This window comes from Pezoporus occidentalis, unplaced genomic scaffold (genome assembly GCF_034315485.1).
Source record: "Pezoporus occidentalis ecotype Australia unplaced genomic scaffold, CSIRO_AGI_Poc_V1 ctg89, whole genome shotgun sequence".
In the NCBI taxonomy this organism is placed as follows: domain Eukaryota; kingdom Metazoa; phylum Chordata; class Aves; order Psittaciformes; family Psittacidae; genus Pezoporus; species Pezoporus occidentalis.
Window position 1 is genome coordinate 3,432,038 of NW_026916253.1, and position 24,478 is coordinate 3,456,515.

Consider the following 24,478-nt stretch of genomic DNA (forward strand, 5'->3'; position numbering starts at 1 on the left):
TTTCAGATCTCTGAGGAGGAGTCATAGCCTAAAGAAGAAATGCAGTTGTCCTGTGCGCAGTGAGATGCCGAACACTGAGCACTTACAAGGCAACAGAGAGTAATTTAGTGTCCCTCAGCTGAAATGAGATATGATTTCCCCAGTGGGGAGTCCAGTATTTGTGCTATATTCAGGTGATAGTGTTTATGTATTGCTGTTGAAATGGTGTATTATGCCCAATGCTGCTATTTTTCTGGCCAAAGAGGCTAAACTATTATTTCTTGTTCATATATTCTTTGTTTTGGTTTGACTTTTTTTCCCATGCAAAACCTCACTTCTTTAATGCTTGTTATTTAGAAACTTTGTGTTATGTAAATAAAAGCTGTGACCTTTGCCTTTCCAGGGGCTGGAGCTAGGTTAATGGAGAACAGTGCCAAGAGAAAGTAGGAGCAAGCAGGGTTAGAACACATTTTAAAATGCCATTTCTTGCTTGTAATTTATTCTTCGTACCGCTAGCGTTTCTCTGCAGAGATATTTATAAAAATAGGTGTTCCATACACTGTATATCACAGGTTTATTTAGGACTCTTGTTGAAGATTTACACTACTCAAAAGAGCAGTCATACCAGATAATTCCATTTGCAAGCTTCAACAGAATGTTCCAGGAAAAGTGCAGCTATCACTGTGGAGAATTTTAATGATGGCACAGTTTACAGACAACTTATTTGGCAAACAAGTCTGCAGCAACAGACTCTTCAGCAAGTTCTTTTGCCAGTGGTGGTTTTATCACTGTTTCTGCTGCCTGTTAAAACACACCTCACATCTACCTCCCAGCCCACTCCAGAAACTTCAGAACTGCATTTATCCTGCTAACTCTGCTCCTCATAAAAACACCTATCAGGAACTCAACTAAAAATGTTGCTGAGCAACTCACAGACCTGACTGCGGAACTCGGCCACTGCTTGTTCTCTCATAAAATTTAAGTAAATGGAAGTTTTGGCTTTGCCCTTATAATAAGGAAAATAAATAATAACTTCACTAATAATGTCATGTATGCAAGGTGACACTGGAAGAAGCTATTTTCTGGGAGATGCCTCACTAATTCACATCTTGCTAACCACAGGATTCCCTATTGCAGGATGGTGCTTTAGTAATCTGTTACCAACTGCTGGAGGGTGTGAGGAAAAGGGGAGCTGGTAACTCCCTCCCCTTACAGTTCCCACTTAACAGAGACCCTTTCTGTGCACATTTAGACCTGCAGAGACTCTCCAGAGGGACAGCCGCGATATCCTTGCTATATACTGCACATAATATGTAATAATAATAAAGTGCTATATATTGCACTTACGCAACTTAGATTCCCTTCTCTACAGGGAAATTGCTTTTCTGTGCCACAGCCTTAGTAACACCTAAGAACCTTCTCGCTTGACCACCTCTCGGTTACCAGTGCAGCAGGCTGTACCTCTACTGAAAGAGAAAGACACTAAATGTACATGCCCTTCCCTTCACGACCATTCACTGGTGTCTGGAAAAAGAAATCTGAGCTACTCATTCTCACATTGTTCCTTTTCTGTAAATACATCAGGTTTTGCTGTTGCCAGTGTGACACCCCTTCATTAGCACAAGAAAAGCTCGTCAGTGTAATCCTATGTATATTGCACTGGAAAGCTTGCAAGATACCACACTACTCCCCAGTGATTTTCTTCCTTTCTCTCGTTGCTTTTATACTGTCAGCTAGAACAAAAGGAGTTGCAGTTAATTATCTGAGTATTTGCTGAAACCACTAACCTACATCCCAGATAGTGTGAAACAGTTGCTTAACTGAAGTGCTTGGCAGATTTACACACCTTCTGGTTGTAAGTTTAAAAAAAAAAAAAATCTATTCCTGTTTTCAAATTTGCATATTCAGTTGGCTCTTATATAAAAAACCAAACATTTTACCATTTTCATTATTCTCCAGTAACTAAGCAAAAGGAGGAGGATTCAGTAGCTGGAATATTAAACTGAACCGTGGAAGGTCCAAACTCAGCCTCTTCTTGTGCACAGATTTCCCACTTCTCTAGGCAAGTTCTTCAGGTTCCTCTGCCTCAGCTTCTCATTTGTAAAATGCAAACAATAATATTGTTTTCACAACTATAGACTGTGAAAATCTCAGCTATGACAGTGACAGGGACGGTGCTGGTAACTATACGGATAAACTGTACTGCAAGAACAGAACATGGAGGGGTTTAATTTAGTGCTTTTGAGAATATATTTATCTCCATGAATATGGCTTACTTTCAGTGCCATTCTTTTGTGATGGACTGTTTCTCAGTTGAATCAGTTTTCTCAGTTCACTTCAATACCCAGCTCAAAGACATTAGGCTGGTGTAACGCAGAAGGCCGGACGAGACAGCTAGAAGTATTAACTGCTCGAGTTGTGTGGCCACCAAACAGCAAATCACAGCCCTAGAGTTTCATGGATCTTTTTTTTTTCTTTTTGCACAGTAGCACATGACCTAGCTAGAACTCAATTAATGTGTCCACAATTAATGTGATTTTGCATAGGGCTGTGACCTTGCATACAATATCTGAACAGATCGCATGCGAAGTCACAGCCACCTCACTGGCAGATACAAACTGAATGTCACCATCTATGCACCCACCATGTTGTCCTCACCCTTGATGATAATTAAATGTGATTTTTTTTCCCCCTGGGCAAAAATCAAACATCTGCAAGATGTGGAGATTTTATCATGGGTGTGGAGGAAGAGGGTTCAGATGTCTCTCTTCTTGCTGATAATTGCTTAGTTTAATGAGGAAATTTTGCAGGTTTTTTAACCACTGCTTCTGTGCCTTGTTTAATTATTTGCATATGGCATCATCACGTTAAAAAGAGTGTGCATATACAGCACTTCTTTTCATTCTTGTATTAGACATTAATGAAAGGAAGCATGAGGATAAGGTTCTGGCTAATGATGATGGAAAATTAGTATCCAAACCCCAGAGGTGTCTTGAAAGATATACCAATGATAGATAAAGGTCCAAGGAGAGGAATTCAACACAAAATATTGCCTAGGCCCTTTTGAGCTGCTTCTCCTAGAGAGAAATTTAGTTTTGTAGTTACAGGGGAGGGTGGCAAGGAGCAAATACAGAAGGATCTAAGAGACTGCAACATGCACAGCAAGCGAGGCTGATAAACACAGCACAGACTAGACAACGGATGCCAGCATGGCATATGCAGTAAAGGTTACACGCCTGGAGACCTACAGCCAAAGACAGATTCATGGCTTTTCTTTTTTTAAGTTTCAAGCTAGTGAAAAGTTGAGTGTCTGGAGAGGAACAACGGTTTATGCATTAGTCATAACATTTTGAAGGGTAGCAAATCCACAGTCAGAAGCACAAGGTAGGAGGAAAACAGTTGCTAATTCTTTTCCTCTCTCATTCTGCAAGATTTAGCCTCCAACTCCTCTCAGGCATTTCAGCCAAACAAAAAGCCAGTTCAGAGAGGATCACATTCTTCTTACACTGTGCTACTGTATGCTTCGGCATCTCATTTACGATCTTGTGTATTTCTTTTCTGATAAGACTGAGTTTTAGTGTGAAGGGAAGAGATAGTGTTGATCATTAAGACTTACTGTTTTAGTCAATGGTAAGCAAGTGTGTAACAGAAGCCACATTTAACAGTAAGGGACTTTTTTGCCCAGCTTCACCCTTTCCTGCAGCTAAATAGGGAAGAGTCGCAGAAGTGAGGGTTGGGTGATGCTGCTGAGAGGGCTTGACCATTTCACCACCTCAGACAGGTCTTCACTTTGGGGGGTTGTTTATTTTCCTGATTGATAGACTCCTACTTTTTTTTCATAGGTTTGAATCCCTCTACAGATAAATAAGTCTACAAAAATACGGCTGCTTTTTTAAGATACTTTTCAGAACAGTTTAGAAATATCTTATGTACACTCAGCTTGAAAACTCCTCCACCACACAGCTGCTGTTCTCTGCCTGTGGTTGCTGTTTGTCTGCATCGTCTACCAAGTCCCCTGGGTTATCACTTTAATGTCTTTAACATTAAAACACTTTAACAGGAAGTTCCTCATTATACATATGCAGAATAGGAAAAAAAAGGGTGAGACAAGAAGGTGAAAAAGATAATGGAGGCAGCAAACAAGCTACCGCTAGTGGTTCAAGTCCAAATAGCTTTTCTTTATGTTTCAGTAGGTCCCTAAAACACAAATACATCCTAACCATTAGCCACAGGATGCACAGATTACTTACGTTAGTCTTGATGCTCTCAATTCTTTCTGGTTTACTGATCTCTGACAATATTTTGCACACAATTATCATATTGCAATTAAAGCATTCTTATGTGGGAAAGTCTTTAGTGCTTTCTTCATGTGCTGTGTGCTGGAAGCATGTTTAAACTGAAGCTAACGGTTTGAAGAGGTCTCAGATCCTCCCTGTTTTGCAATGCAGCATTTAATAATAAAGTCATTATGCTACTGAAAAGGGATGCAAAATTTGTATGTAAAAACAGATGATAAAAAATATTAACTTTTCTTTTTTCCTTTCTCTTTTTTTTTTTTTTTCCAAAGTAATGGAGTGGGCTAGCTGGAAGCTGGGGAAGTCCAGAATGAAGTCTAAAATGGTGCACTTAACCCCTCTTTTATACCTGGTTATTTGATGGATGTAACACTGTGGTTCAGCCATTCTTAGCCTCACACAGCAAGATAGACTATGGGCAAAGCTGTAATTTTCACCATGGTGAAGGTACATAAACTCCAGTCATTGTTAGCCCTGAAGAGGGCTGCAGAGCTGAAACATTGCTATCTGGAACCACAGGAGTTCCTTTAATGGTTTCTCTAGTTTGTTAGATTAAACTTTTACAGCAACATGTGAAACCCAGAGCAGCACAGCTAAGTTTCAGTTTTAACCACAGGTTATTACTAGTGATCAGCCCACACATTGCTAATTGCAAGTGGGATAGAAATAATGTGGAGCCTGATTTGACTTTAAAAAAAATGTATTCTCCTCAAATCCTACGCTGTTTTTCCTCTGTTGGAGTGACACAACCATGAGCTGTCATCTGATGAGGCAGCAGGACATACAGTAATTACCAAAAGGCAGATTTCAGGCTCTGGGTATTTCCATCTTGCTAGGATAAGTAGAGGCATCGTTCTGGAGAGAAACTGCTAAGGAGCCAGAAGCTGCTTGAGCAAGAATTTTGACACCAGCTTAAGGCATCAGGAAACATCACCTGAGAGACACCAAGAATGCTAAAATTCGTCGCCTAAACCCAGAAAGATGAAGGGATTTCCTTGTGAGTTACCACACAGAAAAGCTAGGAGGATGATCAGGGGGCTGGAGCACCTCCTGTGTGAAGACAGTCTGAGAAAGTTGGGGCTGTTCAGCCTGGAGAAGAGAAGGCTGCGTGGAGACCTCATAGCAGCCTTCCAGTATCTGAAGGGGGCCTATAGGGATGCTGGGGAGGGACTCTTCATTACGGACTGTAGTGACAGGACAGGAGGTAACGGGTTAAAACTTAAACAGGGGAAGTTTAGATTGGATATAAGGAGGAAGTTCTTCACTATGAGGGTGGTGAGGCACTGGAATGGGTTGCCCAGGGAAGTTGTGAATGCTCCATCCCTGGCGGTGTTCAAGGCCAGGTTGAACAGAGCCTTGGGTGCCCTGGTTTAGTGTGAGGTGTCCCTGCCCATGGCAGGGGGGTTGGAACTGGATGTTCTTAAGGTCCTTTCCAACTCTAACTATTCTATGATTCTGTGATTCTGTCAGACAAAGAATGAGACATCCTGAAATTATTATTTCAGAAAACTACATGTGCTTGGAGTATAAATTACACTTGACTTGGTAAAAGGAACATACAAAGAGGGTTTTGTTTTCGGTGAACCTGTTTGTATGGTTTGTCATTCATGCGTTTATGCTTATTTTACTGTATTTACTCGAGCAGAAGGTTGGCTTCCAGTAAAAACAGAGCAAAGTAGGGCTGGTGGTGGCCGAGAGCTTTCAATCTGGGGTGTAGTTCCTTTCACTTTCTGTGGCATCGTTTTCCCCCTTTTCTGCAGTTCTGCAGTTGTGCCTGTTCAGGTGTTCATTCAGCAGGGCTGTCATTCAGGGCAAGTGGGAGCAGTGGAAGCACAGGAGCTTCTCCCGAAGAACATGAACTGTGTCCACTAGATCACTCCTAGATCACATTCCCTTCCTGGCACGCTCATTGCTTGGTGTCTCCTACCTTAACAAAGTACAGTATTTGACACACTGTTACAAAATATTTCTGTCTTTCAGAGTGCTATTTGTTTTCCTGTAAAAAAATAAATCATAATTTTGATAACAGCTTATAAAATTATTGCTTAAGTAGAAACATTTTTCCTTATCCTATCAATAAAATGCCTGGCTGAGCAATTTTGGAATCAGTCAAATGATTCACATTATTCTTTACTGTGAGGGTGGTGAGGCACTGAAATGGGTTGCCCAGGGAAGTTGTGAATGCTCCATCCCTGGTGGTGTTCAAGGCCAGGTTGGACAGAGCCTTGGGTGACACAGTTTAGTGTGAGGTGTCCCTGCCCATGGCAGGGGGGTTGGAACTGGATGATCTTAAGGTCCTTTCCAACTCTGTGATCATTATTAGCTGTACATCCTTCCAGTATAGTGGAGCCCCACCATCTGAGAGCTGACATGCTCTCTCTGGCATGCTTAATAGACACACTCTAAGGAATCGCCAGTAGCCGTTACATGGTGCCTGTGCTCAGGCAATGCAGATTTAGTCCTGTTGGCCTCAGTGTTGAGACTGGAAGGCATAAAATGTGCTGTATATCCAGAATTAATCTAGCTAAAGACTGTATAGCGACAGGGCAGGATCTGGATCAACCTAATGAAAAAATAACAGGAAGAATATCCTTCCTTCTTAAAACCAGGACTTCCCTCTGCTGAGAAGTGTTACGGTTTGCAGTTACTGCATCAAACTGATACAGCTCCATTTTCTTCCCTGGAGGCTGAAGTCCTAAAGAGTATTTTGTATCAATACTGTACGTATGATGTAACATGTATGTATTACGGAATTACAGTAATATTCACCATATTAGTTTTGGCAATATAGGACACAGAACTTAACTTTATCAAGGAAAGCACCTCTTACATCACAAAATTATGATCAAAGAACACATTTTCTGAAAGGTATCATTTTGTTAAAAAGCCATTTTGCCAAAGAAAATTGACTTGTTTTAATCAAAACTACAATGCTATTACAACATGGAGTAATAGAGATGACTATACTTTCATGGGTATCTGGGTATAAAACGGTGAAACAAGATTACCTGTGAAATGAAGGAACGCAAGGACACTTGCTGTTACCTACCCACTACTCTACCTATAGGAGGGAGAAATCACATTGGAGAGATCTGTGTCAGGGAAAGAAAAGTCACGTGTCATTCAATTTTCCTGTTTTTCTGATTTCAAGTGTTCAAAATTCTCGAATGATGCTCTCCAAAGTAATGAGGTTTAAAAAATAGTAAATGTCATAGCGCTTTCTGGATTTTATTCTACAATCAAAATAATTACAACACTATTCAAGGTTAAGTGCCTTAATATTATTAATCATTCATTACATATGATTGAACTAAGGGCCAGCAGCATTCAAGCCAGTCCTGCAGACACTTGCTAACTGTGTACTACCACTTTCCTAATATAAGTAGCATAACTTGGCTGTCTCTAGGGACTCTAGCAAAACATTAGCTTTTGTAACATGACTGGAAAGTCACCAAGCTTGGTTATTTTCAGTCTGTGTGGGTGTAAGTTCCAGAAAAAGAGCTGGTTGGGGAATTCTCCAGCAGAAGGATATTCAGTAAGAAAATGCCCTTTTCACAGAACCCAAGTTTACTATGTGGAAAAACAAAGTCTGGAATTTTTCCCTGGGAGAATCAAAATGAAGGCTCGCCTGGCTGCTGCCTGCCACACTCTCCTCAAAGCCCACTTGCGGCAAGAATTGAGTTTAACAGTTGCTTTCCAGGGAGGCTGCTGGAGGTTAACAGTCCCCAGCCCTCTGCCCTTCTGGAACGCGGACAGCTGTGAAGGGAGAGGAAGGGGATGAAGTGGGAAGAATGAGAGCCCTCTGTGTGCCTAGAAAACCCTTGGCAGTTCACAAGTTGTCCAGGTGGTTAGCAGACAAACACAATGAGAACACCACTTAAGGGCCCAATAAATTAATTTTTTCTGAAAATCTATTTCTTCAAAAACCTCACTTTGACATTTTGTCCTGATTCAATGCACCCCTTTTCCCCAAGGGAAAGGGTTTCTGTTTTCCAGACACTTCTGTCCAGGTATTGCAGGGCTCTCTGGGGACCCCCTTGCACCCACTCCTGTGTGTTGTAATGATGGCATCTGCTGGAGAGACCTTTCTGGCCATGGCTGCTGCCGCGTTGCATGAGGAAGGTCTGTCCCCAGGATGAGGCCTCCAGGGAGATGTTGGGGTATCTGATAGCTGAGATCAGAAAAGTTCAAAACCACTGTACCAACAGAGCTATGAAATGTTTGTTCCAGCCACAGCATAGAAGCATAGTTTTAATGGCACTTAAATAAATGGGCATCCTACAGCATTCTAGGCCATGAATGTATTCATCTCTTTGCTTAGTCGCAGGAAATTGCAGTGATGGATTGACTTCATTTTATAATTGCACGCGATGCATAACCAAAACAGAGGGCTCAGGCAGTGAGCTGCATTCTAACTAAATTCTCAATATTTGTTGACAACAAAAGTTCAGCTAGCATGATATAAGAACTGCATGTATAGTATGAAATATTAATTTACTATGCTTCAGTTGAGATTTTTAAGGTAGTCATATTTTCCTTGAATGCATGGGTTTATCATTATCAACCTGAACAGAACTAGCACTCTTCAAGGTTTCTTGCTGAAAAGAAATTGAGCGTGCAAATACTCTTTCATCATAATCACACTGGCAGTAGAGGGTAATTCATAAAAGAGCCAGAAATATATTGAAATTCAATATTTTTTTAGTTCAAATCAATATTAATAATTGTTTGCATTTTTAAAGTGCAATTTACAATTTAAAAATGTAAGGAGATCAACATATAGTTGCTAACACATCAAATTTTCCTATTAAACATAAAGGCACAGTGAATTTACTTAAAAATGTTTCTTATAAAGCAGGAGAAGGCATTGATCTGTGAAAACAGCTATCTATTATTTATATCTACAACATTAGAATGGCTTTTAATTATAAATGAACTAAAAGGTCAGTAACTTTTATTTTTAAGGTCTTGATTTTAAATTTGGATAGCTTAATACAAATATTTATGCACAGAAATATTTGGCTGTAGCCATATGGGCTTAGAAATTCCTTTCAGTGGTGGGAGGCCTCACAGTGGAAAGCACACAGAGGGATCAAGCACACAATGCAGCATCTACAGTCAAAACCCAATTCTTTTGGAACTTTTTACAGAACCATGGGAGTGACTTTGGAAAAGTTACAATAATTTTTCTAATTTCAGTAAGGGTCTTTGAATGCAAATGCCTCAATTTCACTAACAAAGGCAAATATTTGTGTTTGTCGTAACGTCCCCCGTGCTATCAGCCACAACTTGATGAGTGTCAACTCACAGGGACAAGACAGTAATGCCAGCCCTGAAAGCCAGCCCCTGTCATGTGAGTAACCCAGCGTGGTACAGGGCTAAACATACCAGACAGGAAAAGATTCCTGGTTTATATTATCTTTGCTGTTCAGTTACCCGAGCCTAATTCACCAGTACCAACATGCTGGTAAGTGTCTCAATAGTACAGCCAAGAGCACACTAGTGCTGGGGAGAGGAATACCAGAATATCCTTTTTCTACCCCAGAAGGATTCCTCTGTGTCACAAATACATTGGCAATAGCTCAGTCTCCTAAAGGTGGAACATCATTATGCCTGTCCACATTACATTAAAAAAAAAAAAAAAAAAGAGGAACGCACAGAAGATTGAGGCTGTGTCCACCTTCCCCTCACTGAATGCAGAAGCTGAGAAAGGATGGAGTTACAAAATGAGTCTGATGTCAAATGCACCGAGTCAATAGAGTATATCCATTCCTACAGAGTATCAATGTAACAACAGGAACATTCCCAGTGACATTTAATGATCTCCGATATTTACAGCACACAAGTATGCCTAGCAGCTAGTTGCCTTATCTGTTCTTATTACAAATCTGACAAAAAGTTTTTAAAAATAATTGAATAACAGCAAACCCAATAGTAATATTCTCCCACTGTACCAGCATTACAGAACTGATTTTAAACATAGTTCATGCCCATTCTGGGTTCTTGTTATAGCTCAATATTGAAAACCACCTTCTGTTTAATAGGCTGAGTAGCTGCTCTGAAATCCATGTGTTTCCTCTGACTACTCTGAAATTTTGAGTGCCTGATATCCTGGTGCACAGTAGCATACAGAGAAGAACTGGAAGTGGGTTGCATGTAGGCATCTCAGTTCCTTATACACACACTGGTGTTTCCACTCCCCTGTGTAAATGGGCACCGATTGTCCTTTGCCAGACCACCTTGCACCTCCTTTCTCACGCAGTCCTGCAGTTACAGCAACCACCACCTAATGAAATAGCCACATTTCTGAACACAGACTGTGTGGCTCTGCTAGCAGATATGCACTCGTGCCTTTCAAAGTATGTATGTGCTGAAGCTGCAGGTGGTATTGCACCCCTTCCCCAAAGCTGACCTCTCGAAAAACCAAAACTTTCGGAAGTCAAGGAGCACAATGGTGTGGCAAATGCTCATCACCATATGTAAGCAATGCTTCAGTATAATACTGATAAACTTACCCTCATGCTGCCTTCAAATAGGCATCATCTACCCCACATGCATCTTCTCCAGAAAGTCCTGACCATGCCACAGCTCTATGCCTCTGCAACTCCACCAGCTTCCACAGGTACTTTCCCTCAGTCACCATTACATAGAACCATTTCACTCCTGTTTAAGTGATGGCAAAGCCCTCAGATACTTCTTTTTCCCAATACACACCTAGGAGATGTCTCAGCTTGCAGATCTTCCCTTTAGTCCTGTGTGGTATGGGAAATGAAGGGGCTCAGTCCCTGCCACAGACCTGCCAGCCCATGTAACAACTATGTCTGTGCACACACAGCCAACTAATGCTTCAGTACGTAGTGCAGCTTTCCTTTATACATTGCAGTAACATGATAGCTGAAGTAAAAATAAAAACTCCGTTTCTTTTTGTTATAAATTACACTTCAAAATCAAACACAAGCATTTGTTTTGATTTCCTTTGCAATATATCCTAGGTTAAAATTTTCATCTGGTAAGAATATGTAAGAGGCATTTCAGAGAAAAAAAAATATTTTTCCAACTAGATCTACTTACAGAATATTTCCTTTCAATTAGCTGCTGTGCTTCAACCGCCCAAATCAAGAAATAATTTAGCTCTGACATACGAGCAGTCTAAATGAAAAAGGACCTTGACTCAACATCTTTCATTAGGGAGAAAACATTTGTAAAATTTCAGTAAGAACAAATTAGTCATCATGGCTCTGAGGATTAAGACGTGAAAACAGATGTACACCATTACAAAAGTTGTTCAAGTCAATAAAGGAACCCTCTCCACTGCCCCAGCAAAATGTTCCATTGCAAAGTTATGAGAGCTATTTTCTTCTTTCTGAAGCAACCACAGTAGCACCACAATGAACTAGACAAAGTGTGAGCAGGAATTTGTTTTCTTTCTGCTTTTGCAGAAACTTTGCTGTGTTTTGTTAAGTGCTAAATTAAAACCACCCTCACCTGTGACAAAGCTTTTAATTCCTAGCTTACAGGGACTACTTCACAGTTTTCCTGTTTCTTTTGCTTGATTACAACTCCCAAAGAATCTCCTCCTCAGATACTTCTATTTTTTAGAAAAAGGAAATAACACTGGAGAATCAGGAATCTCCACACCATGTTACATGAACTGTGTTAGATATGGCACAAAGTTAAACCATCAAGTTGGAGGACAGGGCACTACACACATACATACATAAAGCCACTTAAAATTCTTGTTACAAGAACTGTTCAAAATCTCATGATGTCAAGAAGTTTGGAATGTGAATAAAACTGTAACACAATGGATAGGAGCATATTGTTTTTATATATATATATATACATATATATAAAACAGCTCATAGAATCTCTTAAGTTCTATCATCTTTTTTTCCTTGCCACAGCACCTCTAAAACTGCAGAGAAAACAATAATTTATAAAAACAAACTCCAGTGTACATTTGTTTTACACTGACATAAAGGAAGGGACATATCTGGAGTGATGACTTGTTTGGTACTTATGCAAGTCCGGCTTATTCTAGGTGCATCATATCTTTTGAAAGAAGGTGTTTTCTTCTGGAATGGACAGATGATTCAATGGAAGAGACAAATGAAGCACCTTATGGACAACTGAAGAAGAGTATTTCAGGGATGGGCAGCCACCGCTGTCATATGACGGTGCAATGATCTAAAATTCCCTTTGAAAATGTGATAGTTACTTTAAACAGAAGAGAGATTGAGGCAAGCAGAGAGAGGGGGAAGCACTTCAAATCAGGGTCTAACTAGAACCAAGTGGGCACCTGAAAAACTAGGAACTTTTCTGCTGTATTTTACAAGAGTTCATTGCTTTCAGCACAGTTTCCTATACCAAATACTGTAGGCAGGACAATATCCCTATAAATCCTGCTGCCAGGTAGCGACTGGGAGGGCAAGGCTGCCTGTGTGCAAGATCTGCCATGCAAATTGTGTGCCTCCACTCTGGTGTGGAAGAAAGCTGGACAATTTCATTTCTGACACTGACTATTTACACTGTCACAGCACAGCTCCTGTGAGATGTTAATTTGAAACAAAGCAAAGCAAACTTTTTTCATTCCAATTGCAAACCATTTTAAATACTATATTATAGCTTAGGAAAAGTATCATAACCCCTTTAGGACCTTGGAGAGGTGTGTCTATTAACTTGCTAAGGACCTGCTGCAGTACTGAGGAGATTAGTAACACATGACTCTACAATTTGCACCCAGAAGGACAGGAAAGAAATCTTCTCAACTTTGAAAGGATTATTTTGGTTGTTTACTGAGTGCTGTCCTTTTTGGTCTTAAACTGTAGATAAAAGTGGAAACCAGAAGTGCCTGTTTCCTATTGCAATGTGTGATGGAAATTAGAGAAGCAGCTTTAGCATCTTTGCCAGGGGGTTTGAAATGGGAAAAAGGGGTCATGCGTTATCACTGTGATTTCAGCCACATAAAACAATGTCATAGCTTTTTGCAGTTATGCCAAAATTCAGATTTTGGCACATTATGTGGGTTAATATACCTTTTAGCAGGATTGAAGGCCAAAACTGGCATATGTAGCAGAGTAGAACTGGACCCACTGACGCTTGACAAAACAAGTTTCCATCAGAATTAAAGAAAGCCTCTAACCCCCTTTTGCCCACTCTTTGTGGTATATGGATTCATATGCATGTGAACAGAAGAGGGTCCTTTAATTCTCAGGATTCTCTTCATGTTGAGAAATCCCTATCTTGCATAATCGGAGGAGATGCTGAAAGCTAAGATGCATAATGACATCAATGACTGGAGAAAAGAATAGTAAGGCAGTAAGTTCTGCCTAATTTCCTACAACACTGATGGTGTGTGCTGGGTGGCTTTCAACATGGATGGTCAGCTCTGCATGTTCCTTCAGGATCGCTGGGACAGAGAAGAGTCTAATTCAGCTGTGGGGAGGAAGAGATGCCAGCTCATTGGGCAGGTCAGTGGGTCCGATTCCCCTCAGTGCCAACTCCTGCCTTGATCAGAAGAAACTTTAACTTCACCGGTGACTTCATCAAAGCAGGTTTCATTCTTTTCCCTGTATGAAGGAAAAATGTGAATCCAGATCTTTCCAGGAAAGAATTTTAGGGAGAATTTAGGGGCAGGGCATTTTGAACAGATCCAACTTAAATTTCTTATTTTATTCTGCTTCAAAATACCTTTTTTATTACATAGAGAAGAACACAATTATATATGAAGTTGCAATAAGCCAGACAAAATGTTTTGATTTGAAATACCAGCTGGAAACAAATTTGTCCTTTCCAAATCTCAGGGAAAATCAAAGATTTTTTTCTATTGATACATGAGCAAGAATTACAGTGTCAGAAAATTCAGCACCCAAAGATAACTGTTTGGGGAATGGAAGCAGCCACAGGATTAATAGTTCCCTACTTCTTTTTATACTAAAGAAGCTAGAGGATTTGGGACATAATACTTGAGATTCATTTGCATTTCCTATTTCCAAGAAAAAGTGCTGACAGATACAGAATAATATAACTTTTAATATCTCCACCTCTACTACAGTGCCTGCCTTTGTAAAAACTGCCATGAAAAGTCAAGTTTACTGGTGAATATGAGTAATGTTTATAAATCCTTTTTTCTTCTGTAAATGTCATGACAAGCCTGATCTAGGCAGACAGTGGACACTTGAGTAATGGGAAATTGGTGCCATGTGTGTGAAGGCTTTTTGTCTCTGCATGTGCTTTGAAGCAAGGAAATGCATGGTTGGCTCAGCTGCAGAGATGAGCAGCAGTCGTTGTTCACCCAACTCATAGAAACACAGCTAATGCATCTAGAAGTGAGCGTTTCAGTAACAACAGCAAATCTTATGTTCATGTAGTAAGAGTATTCCCTTTTCTTTCTATTCAGCTAATTGCCCACTGTCACTGTCTCAGTCTCTTGACTACATTACACAATCTAAGTAAAATTACCTTAATAACGCGTAAAGTGCTCCATTACAGCACCCTTTCAGAACACACAAAACAAAACCCAGAAGACAGCAAAAAACCCATCACAGCTCCCAGCTGCCAACAGCTCCCAGTTAAACTTCCCCAGATCAGCTACAGCAGTCCTGAAATTTAACAGAGTGTTTTATTTCTATCAGGTAATGGTTGACTTACACTTCTGCATTTATAACCATCTCTCTCTGAACTGGCAGTACTACCAGTAAATGAGTGCCGTTAACTGGGGTCACTTTATTGAACATAAAAGGCACTGCTGAGGCTGTGCCTGCATAGGGGCCATGTTTCTTCATACAAAGAGCCTGGGCACTGCTACAGTGGACCCATACTTCTCCAGACAGCTCCACACCACCATGGAGACAGCTCAGTTTGCCTCTCAAGAATGGTATAACCACAGCAGCAGGAGCCCCTACCCAAGCTCATCTCTGCTGCTTAGGACCTGGTTATTCAACAGCACACAGAGCACATCAATCCCTGCTTTCAAAAAGCAAAGATATTCAAAGGAAAGCAGCAGAACGCTGCTAAACAGTGGGCTTTGACCCTGCTCTAAACCAGCAGCCTGCTATTAACTAAAGGAGTATCAACTAAAGCTCACACAGCATGCAAAATGAAGTTTACTGTGCATGTGGTGGGCATTTACATTCATTCATAGGTGATTTGTAATTGTCCAATTTAGCAATCAGTAGATGTTTGCAAAGAACTTGGGTGTTTTGTTGACTTGCTTATGTATATGGTAATGTAAACCTGACGCTGGCATTAGTTTGCATTCCTTGATTCACTGGGAGCTGCATTTGCACCTTGCAGTGAAATCCCAGGGAAGGGAGAGTGTAAAGGTGCCCTGCAGTGGGCATGAGTCTTACAGTGTCTCTGGCCTACCTCCGCCCTTCACTTCCCCTGGTCCTACATAGGAAAAGAGCCCCTTCTGTTTTCATCTTGGCGCAGCTCCTTTCATCTTCAGGCCAATTTAGCTGGGCTAGTCACTGACTATCTGGGGTGTGAAAGCACAGCAGCACACAGTTGGACAGGGAGTTTGGGTTCTGCCGGGTCTCCATGAGCAGCCAACAGAGAGAAACAAGGGGCTATAGCTATCGTGTGTGCCCTGTCCCTACTGCTCTCCATGAGTCACCAGGCTCTTAGAAAGCAATTGTTGGTAGTGCTGTGAAAGCTGCATACTCTGACATCATGCCAGTCTCAGATATGCTACCCACGTAAAAAGAAGGTAACCTCAACTAAAGATTGACAGACCTTTTCTTGGGGGCAAGTTATCCTACAGCTTTGCTCTGCAAGGCTTTTTACTTTACTTTGAAGCATCAACATAGCTCCTGTAAGGGAAATACTGAGTTCTAGATGGACCAAAGGCAATCCTCTGAGTTCTCACATAAGAATTACACCATGCCCTTAGATTACTATCTTATCAATGCCATTCTTTACACAGGCTTGTGAGCAGACAAGAGACAGAATGTCACATCTGCAGAACTCACGAATGAACAGCCATGTGCTATCAAACAGCTTGCTGACCCACCTCAGATGAGGAATCAGACAACAGAAATGTTGGTAGAAAACAGTCTCTTTGTCCTTCTTGGACTGATCCATTATCATAACATCAAATTGCTCACAGAAAAACTGTTCAGCCCTTAGGCTTCCAGACAGTTACTGCAAAAACATAGGCTTGCAAAGCACTGCTTCCAGTGTCAGTCTTGTCAAAAGATTTAAATAAATCCTTCCCATCGTATTGGTTTGCAGTGCACTTCAGTACTGCTTAGGAGCAGGGGGAATCAGCCCTGCTTCTGTGTCTGGAAGTAAAAGGTTTGGTGCCTGGAAATTTTGCTATAATACTAAAATATTTTCCACAGACATATTTGGATGATTTTTCCTAAAACTATACATGTTTTTCCTTAAAGGGCTTGCTTTAATGATGCAACACCTGTTCTCCTACCTGATGCTAGTACTTCCTAACCTCACAATTCATAGGAGTACTGTGGTGATTAATGAATGTCTTTGAACTGGAAAGTGCTATCTGAGTGCTAATTATTATCCACATACACACTTACTTCTGCTGCTTTCAAGGGCAGAGCATACACATACCATGGTAATAAGAAAGCTTAGAAAAACATATATATTGATACATAGGAGTTTCATTCACCAGAGAAATTAATAAAGGAAGATTAAATTAAAAGTTAAATGTTTCAATTCATTATTGCACATTTTAGTGAACATTACTCCATCTGTTTAATAAGTTCAGGACAGCCAAAAATGGGAGCTTAGGTTGGAAGGTGCTCGCAAGCTTATCTTCTTGTGCTCTCAATAATACTAATAAGAATTATAAAGATATGTTATTGCTGGTTGTGAGGAACACAGTTAAAGTGTGTGACTGCAAATCCAAAGTGTAAGTTGAAGGCTCAGAAGTTGTTAAAATCCTGCCTCCCAGATGCTGGGGATCAATCAAAAGCTCCCACATACAGCATCCCACTCTCTCCCATGCCTGAGGAAGCATTGCCTGAAGAAACTGTTATCTGATGCTCCACTAAGGTTTTTTTGTAGGTTTTTTATCTCATCCATCTCCAAAATGATGTGATTTGAGTGTAAATGATATTTTCAAATGTTTCCTTAATGAGGATATTTGTTCACATTTATCAGCCAGTGCTAACTGCTTTCAGAGTTTCTCTGCTCCTGCAACTCAACAACCAGCCTGGGAGGGCTTAGGAAGCACATGCTCAGCATGTATAAACCAACCATTCCCATTCACCAGCTTTCCTCTCATAGGACACGTTAATTAAAGTCAACTGATTGAAAAAATAATTACAGGAGAATAGAGAGTGGAAAAGCCTAGACCCTAATTTAAAGATCTCTGAAGTTTGTGTTTTGTTGAGAGGTAATAATTTTGTTGAGAGTAAAGAGGTTCTCTTTTCTTTTTCCTTCTTGGACTCCCTCTATATTCACTGCTTGCAAAGACATGTAATGGTAACAGGCCATAAGCAGCGGTCTTTCTTTACTGTTATAAAGCATATATTCTTTCAATACATGCTTTCTTCTAGCTTTTGTTACTTCTGTGTCTTCAGATGCCCTGAAGACACTGTAGTATCTAACCTAAACAGTTATGTGAACCTGTCTGTAGGATGTGGAATAATGCAAACATTTTAACTGTTTAAAACTGCTACTGTAGCATTTCTCACACTAATTAAAAGCTGGCTAGGGATCTTCTGTCTTGATGCTGCCTCTACTTCAAACAAGAACACTTCAACAAATCAAAACCAGGGAAAACAGTTTAGCATCTTAAGCTAATAACAGTTGTTTTAGAAACCCTTATTTGCTCAAGGGTATAATTCATTCAAAAAATGACCTTAAAATTCCACGTTAAGGAATATAAACCCCTTGTTCTTTGCAAGTGGATGTTTTCAAGCTGCTCTTTCTCAAATTATGATGGTGAGTTTCTTGCAATCTCTCTGTTCCACCAGCTGCAAGGGCATTCCCAGCAGAGAAGGGAGCACTACCGAAGCCAGCCTCAGGGCTGAGAGACCCTTCCACTCTCTGCTGCACCACAGCCTTTATTGTACAACCTTGGGCAAGACACTCCCAGTAAACTCGGGTAGTGGCATCCTCCTCCCATGGACATGCAGAGACCATAAATTCATTACAAAAAGGGAGAAGTTTCTATTAGGTAATTAAATACAGCTCTTAGAAAGCTCTAACTGGATGGTTTCACAAAATGATTGTGTGATTTTGGTGTTGTATCAGCCTTGCCACAGGTGGATTTGATTGAAAGTACCCATTTATCTATACCACTAAGTAGCACAAATTCCATACTGAAACAGAGAGAGGGGTTCATGTTCCCTAATTGTTTGCTTATAAGAGCAGTGGTTTGAACCGCAACACAGCTGCTTTGAAGGCTAATCCTCCTTCCCTAATCTGCCTCCCCTAAGGCTTTAGAGTTAGTATTTGATCTTTAAGTATATATATTAAATATATGTGCAAAATATACACATGCACACAACAGGCACAGATGGACCTGCACAAGGACCAATAAGGACTTGGCTTTGTTAGTGCTGGAAAACACTAGTAACATTTTCATTTAGCTTTACTTTTAAAGGGTGGGAGATATTTAAGGCAAAAAGAAAAAAAAAAGAGAAGGAAAAAAAAAACCAACAAAAAGCAAACACCAACCCAAACCCACACAGTTAATGTCTGCCATAATTTTAACAGAAAATAAAGCTGAATTCACCTATATATAGGGAGAACGTACTGCTCTGCATTCATTTAAGATACAAGCATCCACCAGTGCTCCTGGCCTGGAGGTCAGGCTGCTTTACACATTAAATAACCATAGCTGCCATTAGATAACCTCACCAATAAGAGGCACAGAAATTACTTCATCAGGACTGCACAATGCGTATTCTTCTTTGTTGCATTTTAGAATTTTGGAATGCCAGTTCACTGCAGAAAATTAAACACCTGCTATGGAAACCATGAAAAGCAAACACGTTCTCCCCGACACCAAATATTCCAGACACATTGAGAACAAATCTTTAAAGACTTTTTCTGGTATAACTACTTTGAATTATCATTTTTCCACAATGCACCCTCCCTGAAAACTAGTGTTACACAGTCTCTCTGTCCTTAAAACCTCCTTTGTAAAGAAACACCACCTTCAGAATCCTTCCTTCAGATGAGGTTGCATTTACAATTGGAAGATGAGAAAATTGAAGTGATTGCCACCCCTGTGACTTCTGCTGATCTCCAGCCTGAACTTTTGTGTTCAAAGATTTGCTGGTAAGAAATCCAGTTACATTTTCAGTAACCAGTTCCACTGCCTGTGCTCTAATGCACTTTACTTCATGTTACTAAAAAACACAGGACCAGCATTAACTCTGTGACAAAAACATTTATTTTAACTGATAAAGCCATGTGGCACACTAATGGTATTCTTCTCTGGTTCCCTTCTTTCGTTTTTTCACTTCCTGGTATCTTACCAGAATGGACATTGGTTCCAGTGGGACTATTCATGTGCTTAAAGGGAAGTATTTGCCTTATGGCTGTGCTCAGCAAGAGGTTTAGAATGACCTACTACTGACCCACTTGGGACTGGCTGCTGCCGTTTCACTGGAGCTGCACATAATGGAAAGTGTTAGATTGAATAGTAAGAATTCACTGAACCAAGCCCAGAAACGTGCTGGTTGTTCCCAGGAGAGGAAAGGCAGCCCTGCCCATCACCTGCACAGACGGTCCACTTGCTGCCCACTTTCTGTTTTCTTGTGCGTTCTGCAAGCCAGGAAAGGAGGTCCAAGCACTGTGACCAGTACTTCCCTTGGAAATCAGTACATCTGCAGAGCTTTTTCAACAGGCATCATGGGGACCTGTAGGGTACCAGTTCTGTGTGACTCTTTTTACCAAGGGTGAAGCAGGAAGCTGCCCGCTGTTCATCCTTCTCCTCAAGTTTGACATGCAAGTGCAGCAACTGTGATCATTTCACCCACATTAGATCACTTTATGCTTTCATATTGTTTAACCAGTGAAAAATAGAAAGCGACACATGCTTCACTTGAAGCAAGCAAATGGTAGTGTGATTATTAAGAGGGGGTTTTGTGCAAATTGCAGCCATGGCATGACCATTTCTCCTGAACTGTGCTCTTTAATGATATTCTACATTGCCTTTTCAAGATGTTAAAAACAGTGACATACAATTAAAGACAAACTGATGGGGCAGAAACTGACTGGATGATTGCAATTAACTGTACCAAAGAAATTCTAGAGAAATCAGTTATTTGGTCTAAAAAAGGACTTAAATCTACTAACCTGCATTGAAAAATATAAATGATCTGCATGTTAAGTTTTAGGTTGCTTTTTTACCTCTTGTAGATGTATTACATCAAACTTCCAGCTGAGAGGATGAGACTATGAGTGAAAAGCGTCCTGGAGATTGTGTGCAGTTCTTTTCCCGGGTCAGAACTGGATTGATCTGAGAACAGTAATTATGAGGCTGACATGTATGTTCTCCTTCATCTTGCTGTTTGGAGCAGCTGGACTTGTTGTCTTCATTCACCTGCAGGATCCAGAAGAAATAGTTCATCAGCAGACACCAGGTTAGCATTCGTCTTTCTATCTGACTCACCCACTCCTTCATGTTCAACATTTTGTACTTATACCCTTAACATGTTTTACATATTTCACAGAGGTTGCCTCAACAAAGGTATGTAATTTTTTAATGACGAGTATTTTGAAATCAATTTTAAAAAAAACAAAGAAAAAAAAAAGGAAAAAAAAGGAATTTGCTTAAAAAATTGTCCCAAGAACCAATTAACTGATTATGCAGGGATCTTTGCCAAGGTGCACAGGGTCCAGCTGGACGGAGTCAATTTTCTGCTGAAGTTGAGACGAACTTCTGCTGCCAGCTATGCCACTAGAAATATGAAATTGGGAAATACTGCCAAAAGTTCAGTTCCTGCAGACATGTTTTGGAATCTACCTTTGCCTGTATAGGGTATTCAATGTGACAGGGAGATGCAAAATAAGAGATGCATAAATGACTCATGCAAGAAACATACAATATTTTGGGATTCATTCTTTTAATGTGCTTAACTTCCATTAAAATTTTCATAACTTTAATCCAGATGCACACCATCTTCGTGTGCTACTCACTTTAAATTGTGAAGAGCCACAAAGACTACATCAATGTAAGAACTGAACTTGTGGTTTCCGTTTAAAGGAGAGGCACACAAGAAGTATGAGAAAGCACAAGATCTCTTGATTTACTTAGTCACTATCTCTTTGGCTAAGGCTGTAACAAAGGCTGGTTGGGAGCCTAGACAAATGCCAGCACAGTTACTCCAGCTCATAATAATGCCCCTGTGTGCCAAGGTCTGGTCACTGTTTGCTTTTATATACACTGAAATTCTCTTTTGACTACGTAAGTGCTTTATAAAAGTCCTGTTCAATAGATACCTTCATTGTACAGTGAACACAACTGTGTAGATTTTAAAGTATTACTAATATTTTTAATAGAGCTGAACCCTAAGAGGGAAAACTCTTACATAATTACATTAAGGCTAATTTCTGTGTCCAGGTTTATTAAGTACTTGTTTCCATGTCACTAAACAATCTGTACATTAATATGTTTATTATTTAGTCCAACTGCACACCAATTTTTAAAGCAGCCACTCAGCTGAAACTGTAGAAATAATGAATCATCATCATTGTGCAAAGCAGAGAATTAACCAGTCACTTCAGTGCTTTTGCAATTGATTTTTCTATACTTACATATATTTGACTGAAATTGGACAGTAGGTAGGGGGTGAGGGGAAAGACATATGGACAGTAAACACAGGTAGTACTCTAATGCAACTAAGAATGTGTAACTTTACATTGGAAAGTTAATTCTTTGCTTCTGAAAGGGAAGGAATTTCTAGTGGTGTTTCCAAATCAGTACATTTTTTCTCCTTTTTTTTCATTGTTGGTCCCTCATCCTGACCTGTCGTACCTCTTGAACACCAACTGCTGATTGTAGTACACTGTTGAGTGATTTTTGAGAGCGATATAACTGCAGAAACGGATGGCCAAGAACATTTAAATAAGAGTGAGTTTGAACAGTGCTCCTGCCTCCAGCAGGTAAACTTTAACGGACTTGATTGCCGTGAGCAGGGTTCTGCATAGATAAAACACGAACATCCCAACAACGCTATTATTGCCAAAGGTGTATAATCAATTGATCAATTCTCACATTCAATTACTATTTATGTTAATAGGAACCAGAACTGCACCCCTGAGTAAAAGGTGCTCAATACAATTACTCTTATTTCTGTCTGGCTGATTTTTGTGTGTGTTAAGTGCTTTGAACTTCCAGTGGTCTCAGATACTACTCATAACCACTGCTTCTGAAAATCATGCCAGTTATCACTACAACCTATTAGGTGGTTTAAAGGACACAGGAAAAGAAATATTCATTTCATTAACTACAGTGGTAGACATATTTCATTTACAGACAGTCTCCTGTGAAAATCTGTCAATCACAAGTGACATTTTTGGCATGCTGAGAAGGATCCTTCCCCTTAAAAGGGCCTGTTTTTAATGGAGATCGGATATTGCTATAATTTGCTTGTCTGATTGCTCCCTAAATAGAATTGAACAAATGCATGTGTGATTAAGCTACATAGGACAACAGATTCTGCATGGCAAAGTTCTATTGGATTAGCCTTTGCTTTTGTATCTCCTGTGCATTCACTATATAGTAAAACATATTTGCCAGATGCTGGAATCTCATCAGGAAGACTACAGAAAAGTCAGAAACATTTATTTTCCACAGAAAAGCAGAGTAGGGGAATTTTGCATTGTCCAAAAGGACATTTTTCATTGTTAGTGTGTTCAGTCATTTTTAATTTAAGATAGTACAATTTATGAAACAAGATTAATAAAAATACTTTGGTGCTTTAGTTTTATCTGTCTGTTCCAGAAATTGTTCTTGATTGTTTTAGTCCTAGCAAGCATGATGGTGAGACCTTGATGTACTACTTAAACCAGTATAAAATCCACAGCCATAAAACTTTAAGTAATGCTTACATTACTTTCACTGAGCAAAGTACTCCTGACAGTAGCTGTTTGTGTTGATTTGTTACTATTCATTTATTCTTTCCCTGTGCTTCACATTTCTACCTAATTGTGATGCTGTACTGAGAAAGCAATATCAAAGTAATTTTCCACAACATTAGTTACAATTTTCTTCTGATCTTTCAAGTGAAAAAATCCCATCCTGTTGGCTTCTGTGAGCATATAAACCTTGATTACATTTATCTGTTGGAAACGAATGCTTACAAAGTATATGTGCCCAGGATAGTGGGTGTAGAGCCTTTTTTGCTGATTGACAAACATGCTGTCTGTGTAGTTTTATTTATATAATGCACATCACTCTGAGCAGATATATTTAAGACAGACAGCCATTTAGGGCTGGCGAAACAGATTTCCTAAGCCAATATATTAAATTCAGTAGGTATTCCTGTGGTCATTAAAGAGACAATAACTTCAGTTACGACAGTCATTTTCTCAGCATCTATGAAGAGTGGTATTACTGTGGAGAGTGCAGGATAAAGCAGGGGTGTGGGGTGAGAAGCAGTATGAATTATAGTCATACACCATACAGAAATGCAATGATCTTGTAATAATTCTCCCTGTAAAATATATATATATATACCCCTGCAAATCAGTTGGGGCAATTCCAAGCACAACGAGAGGCTGGGCAGACTGGATTGAGAGCAGCCCTGAGGAGAAGGTCTTGGGAGTATTGCTTGATGAGAAGCTCATCACAACCTAGCATGCATCCAGCTGTGGAGCTTCTAACACAAGTAGGGATAGGACAAGGAGTCATAGCTTTAAACTGAAAGAGGGTAGATTTAGGTTAGGTATTAGGAAGAAGTTCTTCCTGTGAGGGTAGTGAGGCACTGGCACTGGTTGCCTAGAGAAGATGTGGCTGCCCCATCCCTGGTAGTGCTCAAGGTCAGGTTGGACAGGGCTTGGAGCAGCCTGGTCTACTGGAAGGTGTCCCTGCCCATGGCTGGGGGTTCAAATTAGATGAGCTTTAAGGTCCCTTCCCTTCAGTTTGTGAGTCCACGATACAAAATTTGGCTTCTGCAGTAAAAGCATTGGGATTCTGCTATATGGTTACTAAATTCACAAACCTGCAAGAGTTTTCAGTTAGAACTTTTAAGATGAATATGTATGGGCACACACTC

The 24,478-nt window shown here is 40.1% G+C and overlaps 1 protein-coding gene across 3 annotated transcripts in view; it reads left to right on the forward strand.

Annotated features, from left to right (window-relative positions):
- The window catches only part of CHST8 (carbohydrate sulfotransferase 8), a 176,250-nt gene that overhangs the window by 22,790 nt on the left and 128,982 nt on the right, over window positions 1-24,478 (forward strand). For 2 of the 3 annotated variants that reach the window (XM_062604857.1, XM_062604856.1), the window contains exon 2: window positions 20,619-20,842. The exons of the other annotated variant lie outside the window; for it this stretch is intronic. In XM_062604857.1, coding sequence (XP_062460841.1) covers window positions 20,734-20,842 — 109 coding nt within the window. In that variant the 5' untranslated portion in view covers window positions 20,619-20,733. The remainder of the gene's footprint in view (window positions 1-20,618; window positions 20,843-24,478) is intronic. 3 annotated transcript variants of the gene reach the window in all.